The 20,987-nt window shown below is 41.6% G+C and overlaps 7 protein-coding genes across 7 annotated transcripts; 3 read left to right on the top strand and 4 right to left on the bottom strand.

The window, feature by feature from the left end:
- The first annotated feature begins 327 nt into the window (after nucleotides 1-327).
- K450DRAFT_231908 (uncharacterized protein) lies at nucleotides 328-4,964 on the top strand. Its single transcript, XM_051587508.1, has 12 exons — nucleotides 328-418; nucleotides 483-549; nucleotides 616-1,341; nucleotides 1,407-1,705; nucleotides 1,777-1,977; nucleotides 2,060-2,188; nucleotides 2,258-2,737; nucleotides 2,821-2,943; nucleotides 3,010-3,303; nucleotides 3,367-3,542; nucleotides 3,617-4,338; nucleotides 4,412-4,964. Exons 1-12 carry the CDS (start codon nucleotides 356-358, stop codon nucleotides 4,870-4,872), a joined length of 3,741 nt encoding a protein of 1,246 aa, XP_051446566.1. The 5' UTR covers nucleotides 328-355; the 3' UTR covers nucleotides 4,873-4,964.
- Nucleotides 4,965-5,355: 391 nt separating this feature from the next.
- Nucleotides 5,356-7,574, bottom strand: K450DRAFT_270083 (uncharacterized protein; the record flags this gene model as incomplete). The annotated part of the gene is made up of 8 exons (XM_051592949.1): nucleotides 5,356-5,603; nucleotides 5,672-5,736; nucleotides 5,803-6,498; nucleotides 6,582-6,688; nucleotides 6,755-6,928; nucleotides 6,989-7,091; nucleotides 7,162-7,192; nucleotides 7,256-7,574. The coding sequence occupies 8 exons, from the start codon at nucleotides 7,572-7,574 to the stop codon at nucleotides 5,356-5,358; spliced, it is 1,743 nt and encodes a 580-aa protein (XP_051446565.1).
- Nucleotides 7,575-8,738: 1,164 nt separating this feature from the next.
- On the bottom strand, nucleotides 8,739-9,310 carry K450DRAFT_278999 (uncharacterized protein). The gene is made up of 2 exons (XM_051593312.1): nucleotides 9,138-9,310; nucleotides 8,739-9,070 (listed from the first exon to the last, which is right to left on the bottom strand). The coding sequence occupies exons 1-2, from the start codon at nucleotides 9,239-9,241 to the stop codon at nucleotides 8,908-8,910; spliced, it is 267 nt and encodes an 88-aa protein (XP_051446564.1). The 5' UTR covers nucleotides 9,242-9,310; the 3' UTR covers nucleotides 8,739-8,907.
- A 108-nt stretch (nucleotides 9,311-9,418) lies between these two features.
- K450DRAFT_231904 (uncharacterized protein) lies at nucleotides 9,419-12,156 on the top strand. Its single transcript, XM_051587507.1, has 11 exons — nucleotides 9,419-9,488; nucleotides 9,549-9,648; nucleotides 9,703-9,770; nucleotides 9,833-10,006; nucleotides 10,069-10,125; nucleotides 10,197-10,414; nucleotides 10,491-10,680; nucleotides 10,747-10,844; nucleotides 10,902-11,394; nucleotides 11,482-11,496; nucleotides 11,573-12,156. The coding sequence occupies exons 1-11, from the start codon at nucleotides 9,432-9,434 to the stop codon at nucleotides 11,903-11,905; spliced, it is 1,803 nt and encodes a 600-aa protein (XP_051446563.1). The 5' UTR covers nucleotides 9,419-9,431; the 3' UTR covers nucleotides 11,906-12,156.
- K450DRAFT_231900 (uncharacterized protein) lies at nucleotides 11,972-12,994 on the bottom strand. The gene is made up of 6 exons (XM_051587506.1): nucleotides 12,900-12,994; nucleotides 12,739-12,822; nucleotides 12,531-12,672; nucleotides 12,377-12,424; nucleotides 12,212-12,310; nucleotides 11,972-12,147 (listed from the first exon to the last, which is right to left on the bottom strand). The coding sequence occupies exons 1-6, from the start codon at nucleotides 12,969-12,971 to the stop codon at nucleotides 12,038-12,040; spliced, it is 555 nt and encodes a 184-aa protein (XP_051446562.1). The 5' UTR covers nucleotides 12,972-12,994; the 3' UTR covers nucleotides 11,972-12,037.
- A 946-nt stretch (nucleotides 12,995-13,940) lies between these two features.
- K450DRAFT_231897 (uncharacterized protein) lies at nucleotides 13,941-16,260 on the top strand. Its single transcript, XM_051587505.1, has 6 exons — nucleotides 13,941-14,250; nucleotides 14,365-14,454; nucleotides 14,520-15,051; nucleotides 15,124-15,274; nucleotides 15,337-15,587; nucleotides 15,660-16,260. Exons 1-6 carry the CDS (start codon nucleotides 14,009-14,011, stop codon nucleotides 16,053-16,055), a joined length of 1,662 nt encoding a protein of 553 aa, XP_051446561.1. The 5' UTR covers nucleotides 13,941-14,008; the 3' UTR covers nucleotides 16,056-16,260.
- Nucleotides 16,261-16,354: 94 nt separating this feature from the next.
- On the bottom strand, nucleotides 16,355-20,975 carry K450DRAFT_197665 (uncharacterized protein; the record flags this gene model as incomplete). The annotated part of the gene is made up of 6 exons (XM_051584553.1): nucleotides 16,355-16,745; nucleotides 16,813-17,126; nucleotides 17,197-17,266; nucleotides 17,331-17,828; nucleotides 17,896-20,598; nucleotides 20,677-20,975. 6 exons carry the CDS (start codon nucleotides 20,973-20,975, stop codon nucleotides 16,355-16,357), a joined length of 4,275 nt encoding a protein of 1,424 aa, XP_051446560.1.
- Between the last annotated feature and the right edge of the window lie 12 nt (nucleotides 20,976-20,987).

Raw genomic sequence — 20,987 nt, 5'->3', positions numbered from 1 at the left:
AGATGGAGATATCTAAAAGAAATTTGAGGGCAAAGCTGCTATGGTAGCAGCCTGTTCTTCAAAAGATAACACCAACATTGCTTTTAGATACTATGACGAGTCGAATAGAAGATCATAAATAAAGGGGACCTATCCATGGGCTCCAGTGTTTATTTTGATGCTTCCTAATATATATTAGTAAAAGCTCTGCAAAGGTTGTAGTCCCAATGGAAAAGGTATATTGGTTCACCTTTGGTCTTTAGTATAACGACGTCACCACTCAGGATGGCAGCCTTCCGCGCTTTGGCGATTTTTTTGATTCTTGACGCTCGCCAAAAAAATTCAGGTCCAGATACAGTGTCTGGACAGTTTCGCCATGTCGAACGCCTTGGAAACATTACTACGGCGTTCGTACGCAAGGCGGCTTCCTAGTCAGCAGGTTATTATCCTTTGCTTAACTTCACTGCAATCAATAGCACGTTTAGCTCATCAGTTCTTTACAGTGGGCACAATTCACTGCCGAATACCTACAAAATTCATCAATAACAGATCAAGCCAATGATCTCTGCGGTAGGTCTCATTTACCCGGCACAACACGCAATATCTCACAATATACTCATGCAATATGGCAATAAGATCTTTTGTTGAAGCATACATTTTCGTCCACGGCGATAGAAACTTCCTTAATACATAACTACCTTCAATATGCAGTGTTGGGGGATCGGTTTGACACGCAAGGTAAACCTCGAAAGGAAGTCAACAGTGGATCATTGATAGCCATTGGCACTTTCCTGAAAAAAATCAGCAAACTTCCTCGAAACACAATTTCAATTCAACCACACCAGTGGGCTGTGTTGCTGAGAGTCACTCACGCCGCTCTCGAAGAAGTGAGGATAACAACACTGTTTCCATCCTCTAGCGACGATGAATGGAAATCGGTAGCCGATGACTTGTTAAGCCTGTTAGCTGATATTTTAGGAAACGGCTTGTATCAAATTATCAATTCATCCGACGGTAATGAACTGGAGCCCCAAGAGTTAGGATGGCAGTCTGATGTCAACCTACGTCGCGAACAATCATCACTACTTTTACCCAACACCAATATGCAAAGCGCGCCACAGTTTTCATTTGACCCTGAAGCAACCCAGGATTTGGATATGCTAGAGGAAACTGTCGTGCTAGATGAAGATGAGACCAAGCCAGCCATGGATGCTGAAGCTTCCCAAACATCAGAGCAATACGACGAAAACAACGTTAAAACAAGAATTGGGGTTCGTAATGCTATAACAGCTGCTGAGATTTTTATGAAATGTCTGGAAGATGAAGACGTCTTAAATATGCTCAAGGCTGATGGAGCAGAAGGTGATTTATCGATTAGGAATGTTAGTTCATCAAAGTTGGGTTACTTATATGCCTTTTTTTTTCAGGACGTAAGGCAAGATTACTCGCCGTTCTTCTGCCAGAAAATCAAACACCGACTTCACCAGCTGTCGCCAACAGCACAACCGTGCAAAAACTATTAGTCGCGATAAAGCAATTATCCGAAAGCGTTTCTGAAAAACACAAAATTGTACACATGAAGTATCATGAACTTGAGGATGAAGGAACCGCCAGAGCGATGCCAAGTGCAGGATTAATGGGATTAATATATCACATTGCCCAAATTCGACCAAGTTTACCCGACAAGGATATCGTGGAAAGGATGATGAAACTCCAACGTATCAAGGTACAACCAATCATGCAAATTGGACGCAAAACTATTTCGCAACTAAAGCATAATATTCATTTTCTTCACAGGGCGCTTTTGATGAATCGTTCTATTTAGAGCTATGGCTTGCAGGTCTTACAGGTCTAGCAGAGGCAACACAGGCGTGCTCCAGCGCACAAATTCATATGGAAAGTGGAAAGGAGGATGCTGGTCCATCAAAGAGCAATCATAATTGTACTCTGAAGACTGTCACTGATCAATTGTTGTGGAAGACATTGGTTTTGGTTAAGGTAAGCGTGCGATTTCAATGAAGGAATCACTTGTAACTATATAACCCGCCAATTCAATCTAAACGTTTGACGTTCTCCGTAGATTCCTTCGCTGATTCAACAATTTCAAGAAATGAAATCCTCTATGATGGAAGAAATCACTTTGAACTCCGAGAACATTGCAGATAAACAACAAGAAGGAGAAGGGGAAGGAGAAGACGCTCAAATAAAGGTAATCTATCTGGCAATAATATGCCATTTCATGCATGGTACTTGTCTCTAACAGCTATTGTATCAATAGCATAATGCGTTGGAATCTTCATTATTCGAACTGCAAGCATTTAGCGGGCTTCTTAATGCCTGCAATTCCAACTCCTGTTGCTCACTACTGTTTACGCCAGCTTCTTGGGCGGAATCGGGTGGTAACAACAAGAATGCGGATGAAGATGAGCTCATGATGATGTTGAATGATATGAGTGATGTTGATGATGGACTTAGCAACCCAGCGGTTATCAAAGCTGTCAACTCAGTCAGTTCGCGGGACATTTTTCAACTGATTGTACAAGTTTGTTTGGAGGACAAATTTCTACGTCTGGAGGTGGCAAAGGAGCTTCTAACGAAAGTATCACCGTCATCAGACAAGGAAGGTGCCCAGAAAACCGAAACCGCTGACGATATCAACGCATTATTGGACACTAGTATGCTTGATTTTGGAGGCGAACTTACGTTCGATACCACGTCAAGCAACGAGAACGAGAACGAACATGTTCTAATAAAGCAGGTGAGTAACTTGTGCTTCGTGGCTAACCTGATATCACTGCGATATTGAAAACAAGCCATTAATGCGATATACGTTACAATCAGAACTTGGAGCAAAGGATTAAAGTCATAGAGGAGAATCCTACATCTTTTGGCACATCCGATCTCATGAATATTGCAATGCTTTCTCTTAATAATCTTAAAACAGTTACTGATTTCATATTGACGGTAATATAATTTTGCTGGTTGTGATCTCTACACTACTTTTGATACTTACATCTGTCATTTCAACAGTTTATACGTCAAAAGGCAGATTCTCTTGACTTAAGATCTATGGCTCCAATCTGTGAATCGTTATCCCAAAATCCATGTTTCCTTGATTTGATATTCCAGCTATATCAACCGTCAGATCTTTTGGGTCCATTAGAGTTTCTTTGTAACGATTGGAATCGATCAAACTATACCATGGACATGGATGATAACAACGAATATGGTAGCCAAGGTCAAGACGTCGATGATCTCCAATCCAGTTTTGAAGATTTTGGTAAAGTCTGGTACCTCATCAACTTACTTATTAGCAAATTCGATGTGAGTGTTACGCTGCTTTCATAACCTTCTTGAGATGAGAATGAATTCTAACATACCATGCAGTTATCCGGAGATTTGTCCACCGCATTCGTCAACCCCACGGGATATTGCTACACATTTTTCTTACAACATCCTTCTGTTTACGACAGCGGAATGGCAGATGACCACATCGAACAGTTCATTTCAATGTGGATGACCGCATTGTTCGGCAACGATGGCATATCAGACGCACTTCTCAGGTATGAATTGTACAATAGCAACCGATACATGTGACCTTTTTCAGTTAAAATAACTAATCAATCATCCTTTCTAGATCTTCAACACCACAGCTGCTGATCAAAGTCTCGCCAACTTTGTTCGAACGATCAATGTACGCGTACGAAGCCGGTGAGATGGGTCTACAGAACTTGCTGGGAGGTATCGCTTATTTCAAGGAAAAGTTCTTGAGCTATGTGCTAGTCCCAAGTGCAATGTCTTGGCTTTGTACAGAGCTTCTATATAACAAATCTGTAGCGGCCATCACCATTATGCGGGAGTTGCTGCAATCTGAAGATATTCCGGATATTTTTGTCTTACTGAGCGCCAGTCAAATCCTTGGTACATTCGATGCATTAGATATTCGCTACAGAACTGAAGCAGAAGTTAATGAAGACGATACTCAATCGCCCGATATTAGTGCCATCACCCCATATGCGCAAGAGATTTACAGTCGAATTTCAGCTACATGCCAAAGACAACATGTACAAGAGCGAGGTTCAGAAACGGGGATTATAGGACCTGAAAATTTGTTTGGTCGAGCACGAGATATGCTTCGATACATGGTGAAAAGTGGACGTTCCATGTATATGCGTGACGTCGAAGCAGACACATTCGCCTCATCCCATCCACAAGACAATGTACCCGATGAACAAGCACACTACTTGGATATGAGCATTTTCAAAGCTGCATTAGAAATTGGAGGCAATCGTTGGTTCATGCTGTCTATTGTTGAAGAGGTCTTAGAAGCCGGTCAAGCTGGAGGCGCTGTTCGCGCAGGTATGCACAATATACAGTACCGATATGTTCTCCAATGTACCATCTACATGTTATTTACGCTTCTTTCATTTAGCCGAAATTGGTTCATGTCTGGTTGCGACACCTCTTTCCGTGTCAGTAAATGCGTTCACAAGCACACTGGATATGCTAAGATGTCTACTAGTAGATATCGTACCTTCTGTACTGGCTTGCAGTTCGCCTATTCACGATTCTTTCTTTCAAGGACAAACATTAGGTGTCTTCATCAGTGATTGCTTAGTGTTAACCAAAGGATTTAGCATAGATGACGCCACGAACAATCAAGCACAAGCCGTCGAAGTCATTGGAAAACAATTCTTGCGACAACTTGCTACAGCTGCCAACTTCCGTCAGAAGAAGAGGGATTCTGAGGACGAACAGCCTTCGCCAAAAGCCCTCGGACCCTTCGCTTCATGTTCAGACGAAGTTATCAAAAGTCCCTTATTTAGAGGTGTTATCAAAGGACTGAAAAGTAACACTATTTTATTTGAAAAATGGCCCAATATTAGTGTATAGTAGAGGAGAGTAACAAATGAAAACAACAAAACATTTTAAAAATAATAAAAAAAGCAATATACAGTCTTTTTGCTTTGCCAACTGGATCCTGGGATTGCGTTCACATCTCATGAGCTTACTTCACAATACAAAAAAATTTAAAAACCTTTGATGATCAATAAACTTTAGCATCTCACGAGCACAGGTGAACAACAAGGAAAGAGTGGGCGGATGTGGACAAATCAAGGATCCACGACTCGTATAATGAATTGTAGCGTTCGGTCTGTGATCTCCGACAAATTAGCCAGTATCTTCATCGCTTTTACTTCCGTAATGGTCTACTCTTGCACTCGAATGGTACTTACTAGGCAAATATGTATTTAATCATGTTTCTAATCGGATTGGACAACATAGAATAACTATCTGACAACGGAATATACAGTAATGAGAACAAAATTCTTTACCGTAACTAATATATAGTTGATTTCTTTAAAATTAGTATAATTAAGTATGTACCATAGGATAATGCTTTATGAAGAGAGAACATAACCAAGAAATAGACGCCGAAGCCAGTCCGACGTAATATATCAGTTTGAAAGATGACCCCCAAATAGAGACAACTTGCTGCTGCAAATTGACCGGCAATGACCAAAGGGCCTGTATGTTGCTTATTAGTACCAGTGGCGACTCTCCTAGGTTTTGAATACCGGCAAGGCCAGAAAGCAGGGATTCCATGTAAACTGAGGACGCAACTAGAGCATGATGAAAATTAGCATTTAGATATGGTGCGCATGGTTTTTCCCATAGTCTTTTTACTTACTGCTGATTCCGACGGCTCCGCCAAGCTGCTGTGCAAAGTTTGCTAAAGCTGTCATGGTACCGAGACTTGAACAACTTAAGGTTAATTTTTTTTTTCGTTCATTATAAGATATGACAGTTTCAAAGACTCACTTTTTATCCTGAACACAGTTTTGGGCATTGAGCAAGAGTGAGCAGATGCAAAGACCACAGGCTATACCCATCAGTAGCATACAGCCGATTCTGTGAGCATCGTTGCTATTTTCATCCAAGGTGGACATGGCACCGGTCCCTGCCACCAAGCATGACGTAGCCAACCATGAAACCTCTCGAGTGCGACCCATAAGCGACATAGCCATTCCAGCAACAACGGCAGCAGCAACGAGACCAAGAAGAAATGGAAGAAAGTGAATCCCAGACTGTAAGCCCGTGAAACGAAAAATGACTTGGAGGTAAACTGGAGCATACACGTAAGTAGGAAAAAACGCAATTCCAAAGAAGAATTCGCTAGCAAGGACGCTTGCAGCTGTTCTCGCTTTGAAAAGATGCAGTGGTACCATTGGTCGACTTGCAAATTTCCATTCAATGACTAAGAAAGCTACCAGAAAAGCACCTCCAACAGTGAACAGGGCAATCGAGGTAGAAGAAGTCCATGCGAAAGTTTCAGATCCGCCGGCATCAATAGCCGTAAGCAAGCATGCCAATCCTCCTACTAAGGTTACCAGACCTGGCCAGTCGATTGATTTAATCTTTTCAAAGCCATTTTGTTTGGGAGCCTCAACATTATAGAAGAAATAAAGACAGGTGATTGCTAGCAATGCCACAAAGGTGCCCAGATACAGATTCCACCTTCAGGGAAAAGGTTTAAAGTTAATTGCTGTAATTTTTGGCTAAAAATGTAGTATCGTATATACGTAAATATTGCTCCTTACCTCCATGAAGACTTATCCACAAAGATTCCAGAAAGAAGAGGTCCAACAATGGCCGAAATTCCCCATATGGCATTGATAATACCTTGGTACTTTGGTACGTCGCGTTTCTAAGCCGAAGAAGACATCAGCATACACGCATTTCATTAGAGATGAAAACAAGTCGGCACACTTACAGGAACAACATCAGTCACGACTACAAAGAGAAGTGTTACAATTCCACCGTTTCCAATGCCCGCAATGGCCCTTCCTATAATAATTTGGATGGCAGCATTTGAACCAGAGGCAGCACCAGTGATTATTTGTCCAATTTCATAGATTACGATGGCGGCTATCAAGGAAGCTTTTCTCTACCAAATTTTCAATGTTAGCTTTGTAATATTACCGGGACCATCTTGCATTCAATTTACCCCAAAGATATCGCTGAAGGAGCCATAAAGAGGAATAAATGACGCAGTAGTCATGGCAAAAACAACATTAATCCATCCTATTTTATCCAAGGCATTAAAACCGCTAAAAAAAAAATATTATGTGTCAAAGACATATGAAATGAGAAAGATAACAATAAGGGTGTCTGACATACCTAATCACTCTGGGAAGAGCATTATCAAACACTAGAAAATATAAGCTTTTAGATGTGATACAGAATAGTTGTATCCAATTTTTTTAAGACTTACTGACTGAGTCCATGGACGAAAGTAGCATTCCAGCACATAGACCGATCATCAGAGGAACCAATTTAGAGTAAGGTAAAGGAGTAATTTCTGCAGTTACTGGAGAATCTTCGATTTTGTGAAAAATTTCACCAAGTTCACTTTCAACAACTTCCTTGTTGCTATTTTCAAAGATGTCTATCACTTTTTCCACACTGTGATCATATACCGGCTGACCTTCGGGAGCCTTTGGGCTATCGTCAAGTGATGGACTAGTCTCAGGGCCAACGATAGGTGCTTGTAAAGGGGTAGCAAGAGGACTTCCATGAAGCTCTTTGGACATTGAATCTGTTTCTTGCATAGGTAGAATACCAGTAAGCCAACGAGAGAGGAAAGGAGAAGTGTTTGAAGTAAAAAAAAATGAGAAGCCATCCTTTATTGAAAATTTCCAGAGCTTGTGCCACTGCTTGAAGGTTTCAAAGTCAGAACAATGAACCTCCAAGATATCATGGACCTCATTGGTTGACGGTCGAGTACCCTAAGTAAGGCGAATTGAATCAGATGATGCTTAAAATATCCTCGTGGAGGGAAACCATTTATGAAATGAGGTTTTCTGCTGTCACCACGCTCTGCTAGGCAGGTTTCATACTTGCCAGACGATGGACGCGTGACATTTGCAACTAAAGTAAAATTGCGAATGTCAGTGCTTTACCGGCCATATATCTGATTCACCTTCGGTATCTCAGATAGGAAGACGGATTATTTAAGAGCACTTTACAATGTTATAATAGAAATAAATAAATAAATTGTTTGAGGCTGATGGCTATATGAGATCCAAACTACCTAAAGAGGTCGTTGGTGGAGGTTAAGGATCGAGGGGAGGCTCTAACGTTTATACAAACGATGAGTAAAATATGCATTACAGAGAACTAATGTATGAAATGACTTCAAATAGAAAGATGCAGTAAAGATGCGAATGAGGTGGCGGTAATTTAGCGCATGTAGATGGTAAGATCCAATCTAAAATGTGCGTCGTCCCATTTCTTGAGTGATTCGACGCTTGACACGCCTATATCTCTCTCTTTGCCTGCAATCTAACGGTAATCGATGAATTTAATACTAAGTTCAAAGTAAACCATATTATGACTACCCTGAATGTACATGCTATACCTGCCGCGACATGAATAAATGTTTAAAATGTGCTGGAGTTCTGTAGTAAGGCGGCGGATATGGTCGGCAATGAGGACACTCGTAATATCGAGACGCCTTTTAAAATCCAGCTTTATGATTTTCAAAAGAGGACTATGTATATTAACATACTGATTTCGATACGAAAGCCAAAGGCCATTTGCTAGAACTGCAATTTATTGTACTCATTATGCAACTTTCTCGAGCACGGGAATATCTCTCTATGTCCATTGCACAAACGTATGAAGGACTAATCCCAGGTCAAGCATTTGAAAGTGTTCTTTACCTCTTACTGACGAGTCATTAGCAGAAAGATTTTACCGAGTTTTTGGTATGCTGGCAGTAAGTGATTGCCGACTGCAATGTTAGATTGCATGCTTTATTATTATATTCCGAGTTGGAACTTGGTATCTATTTACTGGTCTATGAACAGACTCTGCATCATTGTATCCATGTTGCAAAGTCTTTTGGAAGGGAGGAGGGGAATTCTATTGTTTCTGTTCTTCGTTTGCAGTATTTTGGTCTGCTAATGCCTTCGCTTTGGCTTTCCGTCGTTTTCGTACTAGAACTTCTATTTCGCCTCGCTCTTCCTTTAGTTTTCGCTGTTGCTCTAGAAATGCCGCTCGTTCGGAATTATCATATGCAGGGCATCTGAGTGGAGAAGAAAAGTTTAAGTAAATGTACGGTAGCTTTGCAGATGGTTGTGAATGAGACGTACGGTAAGAACGTTGCACTTGCAACACTGCCAACAGCCAGTAATGCAACGCCTACAAATAGATTGAGGGTAATCCGTTGCCTTTGTAAGTTGGTTAGTGGCTTCATTGTCTCCGAAGCAGTTTGTGATTTGGACGCTGCTGTCCAGAGTGGGGAAATGTACAGTCTTTTTTTTTTGGGACCCTTCTGAGCCTGGTTGTTGTGGTTGTATCGAAATGAGTGACTGTGATTTTGCGTTCAATTCAGCAAGTCCGAATTGGGTATCGTGAGAGGATTCGGCTTTGTATAAACTCGAACAATGTCAGAAGCACAGCATTATAAGCAACTAGTAGACGAATGGCTGCGACTGGATCAAGTAAGTCTACTCTATTACGTTTTTATGCGTTGACGTTGCACCTAAGTTGACCCACAATAGAATCCAGAAACCAGGGCCGAAATTCAACAGCTCTGGGACTCCAATCGTTTGTCGGATTTGAAGCAAAGGCTCGGAAGTCGTATAGAGTTTGGAACAGCTGGTACGTGCAATTTGTTATCGAGATGATTAAGTTATATATGACTGATTTCCTCAGGTTTGAGAGCTCGTATGGAGGCTGGATTCTCGCGAATGAATGATTTGACGGTTATCCAGGCTTCACAGGTATGGGTCTCTCCGATGTGCTGCTTACTGTAAATTAGAAAATTAATATACGATATCAACAGGGTCTTGCAAAATATGTACTGAAAAATGTAGACAACGCCAAAGAGAAAGGCGTTGTCATTGGCCACGATCACCGCCACCACTCTCAGACATTTGCGAACCTCACAGCAGCAGTCTTCATCTCTCTTGGATTCAAAGTTTGGTTTTTCAGGCAGCTTGTTCATACGCCATTAGTGGTATGTAAACAAACTTGGTTTATTCGTTACTACTTGATTTATAACAATTTTATTGCATTTAGCCATATACCGTAAAGCAACTTGGTGGTGCTGCAGGCATCATGATCACAGCCTCTCATGTAAGCATGCTCTCCATAGTGTACGCCTCGAAATACCAATGACTTGCTAATAATAACAATGAATTTTGAAGAACCCGAAGGATGACAATGGTTACAAGGTTTACTGGGAAAATGCTTGCCAAATTATCCCTCCTCACGACTCGGGTATCGCAGCTGCTATTGATGAGAACTTGGAACCTTGGATATGGGATGAAAAGCTTGCCACTGAGAGTCCTCAAAGCCAAGACCCAGCTGAGAAAGGAGTTATCGAGAACTACTTTAAGGAACTTGGTTCATTGAGTGCATTCCGGTATGCTTTTGCTGGTATAGACACATATTATATGAATACCTTGTTAGACGGCTAATATTATGCTCATCCTCTTTAGCGCTGATAACGAAGCTAGTGATTTGAAGTTCGTTTACACAGCAATGCATGGCGTTGGTACTCCATACGCGAAAAGATCCTTTGAAGTTTTTGGACTAAAGCCGTTCATTCCTGTTAAAGAACAAGTGGAACCAGATCCTGAGTTTCCAACTGTCGCTTTCCCAAACCCAGAAGAAGGAAAAGGAGCTTTGGTATGTGAATGGCGCAGAGTGGTTAGTAAAATAATTCAAGAACATATGCTAATGTTGACGTGGTAGGCACTGGCTATGAAGTGTGCAAACGAAAATAATGCGCGCATCATTTTGGCAAACGATCCTGATGCTGACCGACTTGCAATTGCCGAAAAGCAGTCAAGGTAATGAAAATACATCTAAGGTATGCTGTAAGTGGTGCAATATTAACACCTTCACAGTGGCGAATGGATAATCTTCAGCGGTAACCAGATTGGTACTATCTTGGGTGGAGCTACTTTGGAGAGGATGCAAATTTCTGGTGAACCTGTCGACAAAATAGCTATGTTGGCAAGTACCGTGTCTTCCAAATTTTTAGCCAAGCTCGCAGAAGCGAATGGATTCTTGTTTGAGGAAACTTTGACTGGTTTCAAATGGATCGGAAATCGAGCTCAAGAATTAGAAGAACAAGGATATAATGCTGTTTTTGCATTTGAAGAAGCTATTGGTTTTACTGTTGGCAAAGTCGTTAGAGACAAGGATGGTGTCAGTGCCCTCGGTTTCTTCGCTGAGTGGGCTATTCACTTGCATAACCGCGGACAAACTGCCAACGATTATCTGGAAAGTCTGTACCAAAAGTACGGTTACTTCGTTACGGATAACTCATACTTCATCTGTCGCGAGCCTGAAACTATCAAAAAAATATTTGTTCGAATGCGATATGGAGACCACCCAGTAAGTTGAATTAGAGTTGCATTCATTTATAACGTTTTGTGGAATGCCTATTCATTGTATCCTTCTTTCTTTCTTGTGCAGCAACAGTGTCCTGATGAAAAGGTGGGTAGTGAAAACAGATCATAAAACGTTCTCCAAATATACTCAGACTTGCTCACCCTTTATTACCTCCATTTAGTATCAGTACAAGCTTAATTACCCTGCCACCATTGGTGGCCATAAAGTGACTGGAATCCGGGATTTGACAATTGGATATGACTCTGCAACACCAGACAACTACCCCACACTCCCCGTCTCTAGCTCTTCGGAAATGATCACCTTCAAGTTGGAGAATGGTTGCGTTTTCACTATTCGCACAAGTGGCACGGAGCCGAAAATCAAATACTACTCGGAACTGGCTAGTTCCTCGACTGAACAGGCTAGAAAGGAACTCAAGGTGGTTGTCAATGCCATTGGCAATGAGTTAATGGAAGCCGATAAAAATGGATTAGAAGGTAGAAAAGAGGCATAGAATGGACGATACATTGATAGCTTATCCGAAAATCACTTTGCTTAAACATGACAAGTTCATTGAAGAAAACAAATTTGACGTTGATTAGTTTATTACATAGGATCCTTTTGTAATGTTTCAACCAGTGAAATATTAGTGCGCTTTATGCTTATGTTTCTTTGCGTGTTTTGTATGTTCAGCAGCGTCTTCTCTTGCCCATCGTCTTATGCAGAAATAATGAGCGACTTGTAGAAGAACAATACCTATAGTTCAAACTGTCAGTACCCATCTACCCTGGCATTCAAAACATGTCATGATGATCTCTACCTGTCACTGCTGTTACAATGATGGTATGTGCGACAGCAATATTTTTAAGCGCTTCCATTATTTCATCCTCATTACTAGATTTTGCCACAAGATCGATACCTACACACGCCAAAAGCATGAGTACACCGATTCAGTAGCGTAAATTTCCTCAGCCTATCTACTTACTTGGTATAATGGATGTAACATGGGAAGCAATTGCAGATATCATCAAAACTATGTCGTATCAAGCATAAGTTAGCAAATGGTGGTACTTGTGTTCCGCTGATTGCCCCGCACATCACATGGAAATGTGGGGTAGGTAGGAGTGACAAGTGCTTACCTAGCGATGCACCGTCGAAGAGAATATTAGCGTCTCGCATGCTAGCCAAACCAGCTCCAATACCAATGCTTGCAATCAAGAGATCGACGCATGAAATGTATTGATGAACTTGTGGTGTGTCGTTTTGGTTTGCATAGTACAACTGTTGAAGGTGTCAGATTAGTGCTTGTTACCAAGGTTTCCTGTATTCTGGTTCAAGCTCACTTACAGCTGCATTAGCAAATGCATTGGGCCGAGCAGCAGGATCTGACCATATGAGATAATAGTCAAAGGCCCAATCTGCCCAATATCGCTATAGTGGGAATCGCGTATGTCAGCTAAGGAAAACAACTAGTCATTGCAAAATGGTAGTGAAGGTGTAATACGTACGCCATATTGGAAAAAGCATGCAGCTACAATTAGCGCAATCTTGACGGAGCTTAAGTTCTCGATGACAGACATAACTGTGTTAGCAGGTATGGAATGACACTCAAAAAAGTTATGCTAAGTAAAAATTTTAGCGTCATTTGCGTTACGATATGTTTGCCTCATTGGGACACCGTATCAGGCACTTGCTTGTGGCCGACTGAAAACACTCAAATGAAATGGCCAGAATCCCATATCCTTAGCAAAGTGGGGTCATCAACGTGAAGTAAACTACATCATAGTCGTCCACAAGAATATGCTCATAACGATGATTCTTTGCCACTTTGCATCTATGGTATTGCACAAGCTAGGATATTCAGACCCACGATGTTAAGAGTGTCAGATGTAGCATGACCCATTTGTGCTTATTTCTCACCAAAGTTGCAGTACAAGGAAAGGTAATGGCATCTTTTACAATCTCTGTAACTAAGTAAAATTTCTCACATGTTTGACAAATCATACATGTTTCAGAAGGCCTGTAGATCAAGACTCCACTGGCACTAGACTGTCCGTCGGCATGAATGTGTCCACTTATTTCATTGCAAAGGAAATAACACCATAAAGATAGTTACGATTATGATGCTAAGGATGGCTCATTTAAGATTTTGAAATACATATCGAGTATGAAAGAAACGTAACTGTTCAAGGTAAATAAAGCTACTAATAAGTAAAAGCATGTGATAATTTTGTGAAGGTCGCTGTATGATAAAACTCGCTGCAATGTACCGCTTTTTTTGCATCTTAAAACGAAACAGACAATCTATGCTACGAATTAGTTCCATCGTACACTGTTGCAATGGCTCACGGTAGGTACAGTTCATGTTATGTCAGCCGCTGCTACGAGTTTTTTATTTTTTTTGGGTGTAATAAAATTATCTCATTAACACCGCTCACATCATAGAACATTTATATGTTCTTCGCTTGGATACTTACATCTTTTCTCCTTTGAAAAAATAACAGAAATGCCCCCTACACAATAGCAAGAATCTGCTTTGCAAAATATTTGGTGGATCAAGCTTGCAGCTGGTTTTTCCGGTACTCAAAGTTGCAGTCGTCTCAAATGATTACCAAATATGGATCGTGCAACCGTGACTGTCACCTTGATAAAACGGACTGAGAGAAAGATTTGGAGACCAACTTGTTCGTCTGCTTCTGAAATGCCATTTAGAATACCTGTCATTGGAAGACTAGGGTTCACAGAGTACCAGTCACTGGTGCTAGCTCTTATGTTCTTCTTCTTTGAAGCATTGATTCGACTCATGGTGATGTTCATTCCACAATTCGTGCTCCGCTTTATCAACCAAGTTATATACGCGTACGTACAACGGCTATTGTTACTGGAGAGCAGCAGTTATACAGACTAAAGTGGAAAGGAGAAGACTTTTGGAGTGAAAGAATGACGAATGTAATTAATCCATGTATTTTACAGAGCTTTTCCATGGTCACACCGCAATCAAAGCAAGCCCCGAGTCAACAAACTAGAAAGAGCCGGTTCGTTCGAAGATATGGCTCGATTCTGGTAAGTCTCAGCTATGTTCAACTTTCTTCCAAGGTTACCAGTTTATAATTTTGTTGCATTCAAAGGGGCTATGACTTCGTGGAACAACACTCTGTACAAACTCAGGATCGATATTTGCTTTGTCTGCATCGACTCCCGTATGGCAAGCGGGAAAGGGATCCGAAGATGAACTCAGGAAAACGTAGATCCCGAACAAGAAGCGCCAGCATCGTCGCAAGTACAGCAGTTGTAGATAATATCACCAATTTCATTGGAGTTAAAGAACCTGTCTTGCCCAACTTGCAAGACAGCGCAACACCCAACTTCTTCGATCATCGATCTCGAGATGTATCAAGAAAACGAGGTGTATGGAATGGGAAACCAGTCGTACTTCTCAATCATGGTTTCCTTATGTCATCTGAAATATGGCTATGTAACCTCAAAGAGTCAGAAAACCTCCCATTTCTTTTAGCGGAACGTGGGTGTGATGTTTGGTTCGCCAACGCTCGTGGCAACAAATACAGTCAACAGCACATGTATAAGCGTCCTCAAAGTCAACCTTACTGGGAATTCTCGTTAAACGAAATGGCTCTGTATGACTTGCCTGATGTTGTAGACGTAAGTATAAGCCAATCCAATATCAACTGTTAGTCTCACCGTTTAGACTGACTGACGCAATCTGCCTTTTAGTATATTTTGGAAACTACAGGCGCACCCAGTTTGACATATATAGGATTTAGTCAGGGAACAGCGCAGGCTTTTGCAGCACTCTCGATCAACCCTCGTTTGAATGATAGAATTAATCTGTTTATCGCATTAGCCCCTGCAACAACACCAAGTGGTAAGAAACGCCCTCAACTGAAATGTTATGATGTGTTGCGTATACTTATTATCGTCATATAGGCTTGCATCATCCTGTGATTGATGCTTTTGTCAAGGCAACACCTAATGTTATTTATTTACTTTTTGGTCGCAAATCACCGCTTCAGATTGCAAACTTTTGGCGCCGAATACTTAGCCCTCCAATATTCGTCAAGCTCATTGATATGTCCTGTAACTTCCTGTTCGGTTGGACAGGTCGCAATATGTCAGACGCTCAGAAATTGGTCAGTTATCAGCATTTATACAGCCCAACTAGCGTCAAGTGTCTTGTGGTAAGTGAAAACAGGAAAAATTCGATCTGCCACCTAAATGAGATGGTTCCATTAACTTCTTTTTTTTCTTAGCATTGGTTTCAAATTATACGAACCGGTAGATTCCAAATGTACGATGAAATACCAAACCTTCTTCCTTATCGCAGTGAACAAGGTGCAATGGATCACATTCCTCAGCGGTTTCCTACCAAGCAGATTAAAACGCCTATCGCTATCTTTTATGGTGGATCGGATTCACTCGTCAACTTTGAGGTGCTTTCAGCTGACCTACCCGAGCTGGCGTATGTGAAATACATTGCCGAATGGGAGCACCTAGACTTTTTGTGGGCTGAAGGAATTGAGCTTCATGTTTGGCCGGACGTCATTAGGCTTGTAGATAGCTTCAGCCCAACCAAAGCGGACAAATCCGAGGCGCTTGAAAAGCGGGCCCACACCAATGGTTATGCTGTGAATGGTCAAGCCGCCTAAACGGAAAGAAGATATTAGAAAATGAATTTTATAATATGTATAATTGATAGTATCCACATAGTTCAGATTTTGGAAGAAAGTAGATTGATTTAAATGCCATTTGTCAAAGAAGGTGATTCATAGAGACCATTAAATTGATATTTTTTCTTATAAATTTTTTTTGGTGACATTGACTGAAGGTACTCTGATGTTGCATGCAATAAGTACTTTGCATTTCAAGCTCCCGATGATCAATAAATAAACAATGAAAAGAAAATGATAATTATTTACGGCGAAGATATAAATTATTGTACATGCCTTCACTGCGATTCTGTTCTGGTGATTCTAAACCATTCACCAGTTCCTATTTCTACGGTTTGAGTATAAAACTCCATTAGAGCAGCTATAGCTTGCTCTTCCTGCTGAATACGAATAAGGCTCTTCTTAAATTTCTGTCCTCGAATCATTTTCTCCTTCAGTTGTTGGCTTTGAATGTCAGCAAATGAGTTGACAGACTCTTGCGTTGCTCCACTGGATCCTTGCCCGTGATCCAAATCTTTGGTGGTTTTTCTTTTCGAAATCAGTGTGGGTTTGTAGGTACTGGATGCTATGCGAATGGGTGGATTGGCTAAGGTACTTGAAGTGCTTTCTCTTGGGTCAATTGACTCTGTTGCTTTAATACTTTGTTCAGCCGCCTCCCGTGAAACGAAACTTTTGAAATGCTAAGTCAGTCTACGCAATACAATACGGAAAAATACCACTTGTCATAAATACTCACAATTTCTTGGAATCTAAGTCTTCGAACAAGCCTTTGGCTAATTGCTTGCCCTTGTTTTTCTGAGCCTTTTCTTCGTCCATAATATCAGCAATAGATACTTTTCGAGACTTCGGTGTCGGTGGGGTAGATAGGGGTATACCAACTGGCGGTGATGGCGTCATTGTTACTGCCTGTCCTGGTTGTATAGGCTTTCCCCAAACCGACTTGGGGGCGTTGGTCGACTCTGCACTGATAGCAGCTTCTTGTTGCTGAAGTTTACGTCTCTCTTTCTGAGAAAGTTTCTTGGGTATGATGAACGGTCGCGTTGGAGACAACTTGGGTGTATGTGTAAAACATGATTAGCTTAGAAGTAGCTTTATTCAACTCCAGGCGTCAAATCCTTACCTTGTTAATTGCTGAAGGAGACTCTTCTTGTCGCTCAAGCATTTCTCTAATGTTTTTCTTTGGCGAGGAACTGGCAGGAAAAAACAAGTTTAGCTGACAGCTAATTGAAAATAAAATCTTGACACCATACTCACTCTTGCATTTGAATGCTCCATCCTCGTTTTGGAACTGGTATACTCGCAGCCTTCGTCATGCTACGCCCTTCGAAAGAATTTCCAAGCGCAGGAAAGTGGCTATTATCGTACTCGTTGTCTGGTGTATCGTAGAGAACATCCGTAAGTTTGGTTGATCTTCCAAGTGTGGATGGAACATTGCTTTCTGGTTGCTTGATTATGTCTTCATCTTGCTGAAACATCAGGTCGTCATCAACGCCACTATCAAGGTTAACAGTACCGCTACTTGTTGATTTTTCAGGGTAGATGGTACAATATGTTTCTTCGCATGCTGGCCAAATGGACTCCTCACTGTAATCCATTTGCACTTTAGCGTTAAGCTCTGGGTCGTCCGCATGGCCATCCTCATTCCAATTGGTATCCAGTTCTCTTCTAGATAAAAATGCCTTATTCGATTGTAGTTTGTGGACATCACGCTGAATGTCACATATTAAGGAAGCTTTGAGATCAATCAATGACCTATAGTGAAGGTGATTAGTATGATTCGTGCTTATACGCTTGATGATTGAATTAGTGTAGCGCGTACCCTGTTTCTAGATAAAAGTCCATATTATGTGCCAAAAAGTCAATGCAGGCTTGCTTGACATGCTCTGCTCTGTAGTCATCCGATATCTCCAATGCCTTTAAAATGTTTCGTGGAGTAACGAGATGTAGTAATGCTGATTCGCAAACAACCTTGAGGTCGTCTAACATGAGTTCATCGGCAGCTTCTAATACTTTGCTGATTAAATCAAAAATCACTTCCGGGGATTCTTGGATATCGTGGAATAATGTTATCCGATTGTCACAATAGACATATGATAAAACAACTTTCATTGTCTTTTCGCTGATGTTCTTCATATCCACCGGAATTAAAGTACGGCTGTCTTGTCGGCGGCTGTATGTCCAGACGCTAGCTGGACTGAAAAGTGCAGCAAAGAATGGTGATCGCTGGCGAAGTACTAACTCATGACAGAGGAGCTCTCCATCTTCCAGTTGCAGATTGACGTCACATAAGAAGGAGAAGGATTTTTCATCAGTGTGAACGTTACCGATTTGAAACGCAAGTGATTGCCGTGGTTGAGAATTGAAGGATGAAGCAATTGAATTTTGAAGAGTAGAGAGTTGGAAAACTTCCGACAAAACTAGAAGCTCTCTTTGCAAAGTCTCAGGCTTAATATGAGTTTGCAGCTCGGTTATGACCTTTAAGCTACCAGTATAATGTTGTGCCTTTCCATAAAATGCGTTCATAGGGTGGTCGTATCGATCAGAGTAGATGAAATCCAAAAAGAACCATATTGTCTCCATACGAATGTCTGATATGGTAATCTCTAGCAACTCATGGTGATTAAATCCATTGACGAGTTTCATTGTCACAATGCGTCCGCTCCTGTGATGTAGTTCTATCTTTTCCTTCGTGGAGAATTTTTCGCTAGAAAGGATTTCCCTTAATACTGTGCTTCGGGCAGCAAGTAATATTTGATGACAGTAATAACAAACATCACCAACACGCATGACTGCATCGATGGTATAATCCGTATCTGTCATTTTGCTATACTTGTTCCATTCCAATGATGGTGAAATGAATGCGTTACTTGCTTCTTGATCTTCGTCGATTTGCTCCGTTTCGGTTAAAAACGGTACCTTGGATCTCACTTCTTGTAAAACCTTTTTAGCAAGAGCCTCTGCATCCCTAGCCTGCTGCAGGTGATATGCATTTTTGACATGCGGTAAGCTCATAACAAGATCATTTGCCAGAGTCGATTCAGGAACCGGAACTTTCTTTAACAATCTCTCAGCTCTTAATGCTGCGTATGCCCCAGAGGGACTTGCTGCTACCATGATACATCGTTGCATATATGGTATCTTGATAAACTTGTACAGCTTCTTTTCCACCAAGTTCTTGTTCTTCTTGGGTATTTTTCTTGGAGTTCCCACAAACACATGCCCGGAGGTTGTGCAAACAATGACGGAGCCGTCTTGGCCAATACTAGCATCAGACAAAGTCAAATGTGACTTTCTGAGCGCCCAAATACGCCGTGGTAAAATTGGAGATCGGGAGCGCTGAGGCTCGGCGGTAGGGGTTAAAGAACTAGTTCGCGGCTTCTTTCCACTTGTGGGGCCTTTCTTAGAGGGCAGAGACCATATAAATAAATCTCCCATATTCGACATAGCACCCATGAAGTCGTCACCTCCAGCCATGATCCTGGTGATATAATTGGGCGCCGCAGTGTATGAAATAAAGTCTGGTGGAAACCGTTGCATAGGGAAAATGACTTTTTGGTGGCCATGGCCAAACAATATGAAAACATCGTGCGACGACGTGAGCACCATGGTTGCGGTGTCAATACAAGCTGCTTGAATGATTCGTGCACCGGATGGAAGGAATGAAACTTTCCTGGGAAGAACCTGATCGCACTCCCCGCTCGTGGCGTAATACCCAAGTTGGCCTTGATTCAATCCAAATGTGTAAAGATCAGTGTCGGTGTATACAGCCGAATGAACCGATGAAGCAGCGGCACCGATAATCCGTTCTTTTTTGATGCTTGGCGCTACGATTTTGCGAGGCGTAAATTGTGGTACTCTTTGCTCCCGGAGCTTTTCAGTCTCATAACCAAGTTGTCCATTTAAGTTGTTTCCAAATGAGTACGTCTCGCCAGTCGATGTGACAACGATTGTATGATCTCGTCCAAGTGCAACGATCGCTACATGACCATGGATACTGGCCACGGGCTTGAACAAGAATTGCGTATCTTCATTGCCTAGACCGAGTCTGGCTCCGCCGAATCCACATATCAACAAATTTTGGTCTGGTTCGCTTGTGATTATAGCCGAGTGAAATTTCGACATGGTAACGGATGTAATGACGTACTCTGGCCGCTTGAGTACCTGGGGGAGCTGCTGGGAAACCAAGTTGAGATGAACTCTATCTGGTCGAGAACGATTATCAGAATCTCTCTGTCCCAAGACATAATTGGTATTGTATCCCCAAGTGAAAACCTCGGTGCCTCCTGCTAAGCCGTTGGGTTCGTCAGAGTCTAAGATGCCGGATTTTGAGAAAGAGTAAAGATCTCCATCGCTTTTATGCGTCATATCGGGTAGTATAACTCTAGCTGACGGGTTTGTATCATCTATGGTGGAATTGTACAGATCTAGAGCCGTATTGCCTTCGAAATCTTTTACAGACAGGTCAGTGTCTTCTCGTGCCAAAATGATGAGTGCTGATTCGATATGACCTGCATATAGAGCTCTTTTGACATGGTGTCATTATGGTTGAGGCGTTAGTTTTATGAATATGATGAACATCACAGTAAACTACCATACTCACCGGTGTAGAGCTGTCCAACCACTCTCTCTATCTCGTAAGTTGACGTTCACGTGTATACAGTCGACTAATAATTGTACAATTTCCACTCTATTCCAGTGTGCTGCAAGGTGTAGTGCGGTTCTTCCAAGAATGGAGCGCTTGTTGATATTGGTCATTGAGCCGATTTGCTTTCTCCGGCTTCCTTGTGCTCCATTCTGGGAATCTCTGCTGAGCGATGGTGCTGTGCGATCGGCGTCCCTAATGAACTGTTTGATGGATTCTACATTATTTTCATAGACGGCTTTGAAAATAGAACTCATAAGTAGATCAAT

Source organism: Umbelopsis ramanniana, assembly GCF_025399195.1.
Source record: "Umbelopsis ramanniana AG unplaced genomic scaffold K450scaffold_14, whole genome shotgun sequence".
In the NCBI taxonomy this organism is placed as follows: Eukaryota; Fungi; Mucoromycota; class Umbelopsidomycetes; order Umbelopsidales; family Umbelopsidaceae; genus Umbelopsis; species Umbelopsis ramanniana.
Note: the sequence above shows the minus strand (reverse complement) of the source record. Positions and strands in the feature narration are given on the sequence as shown.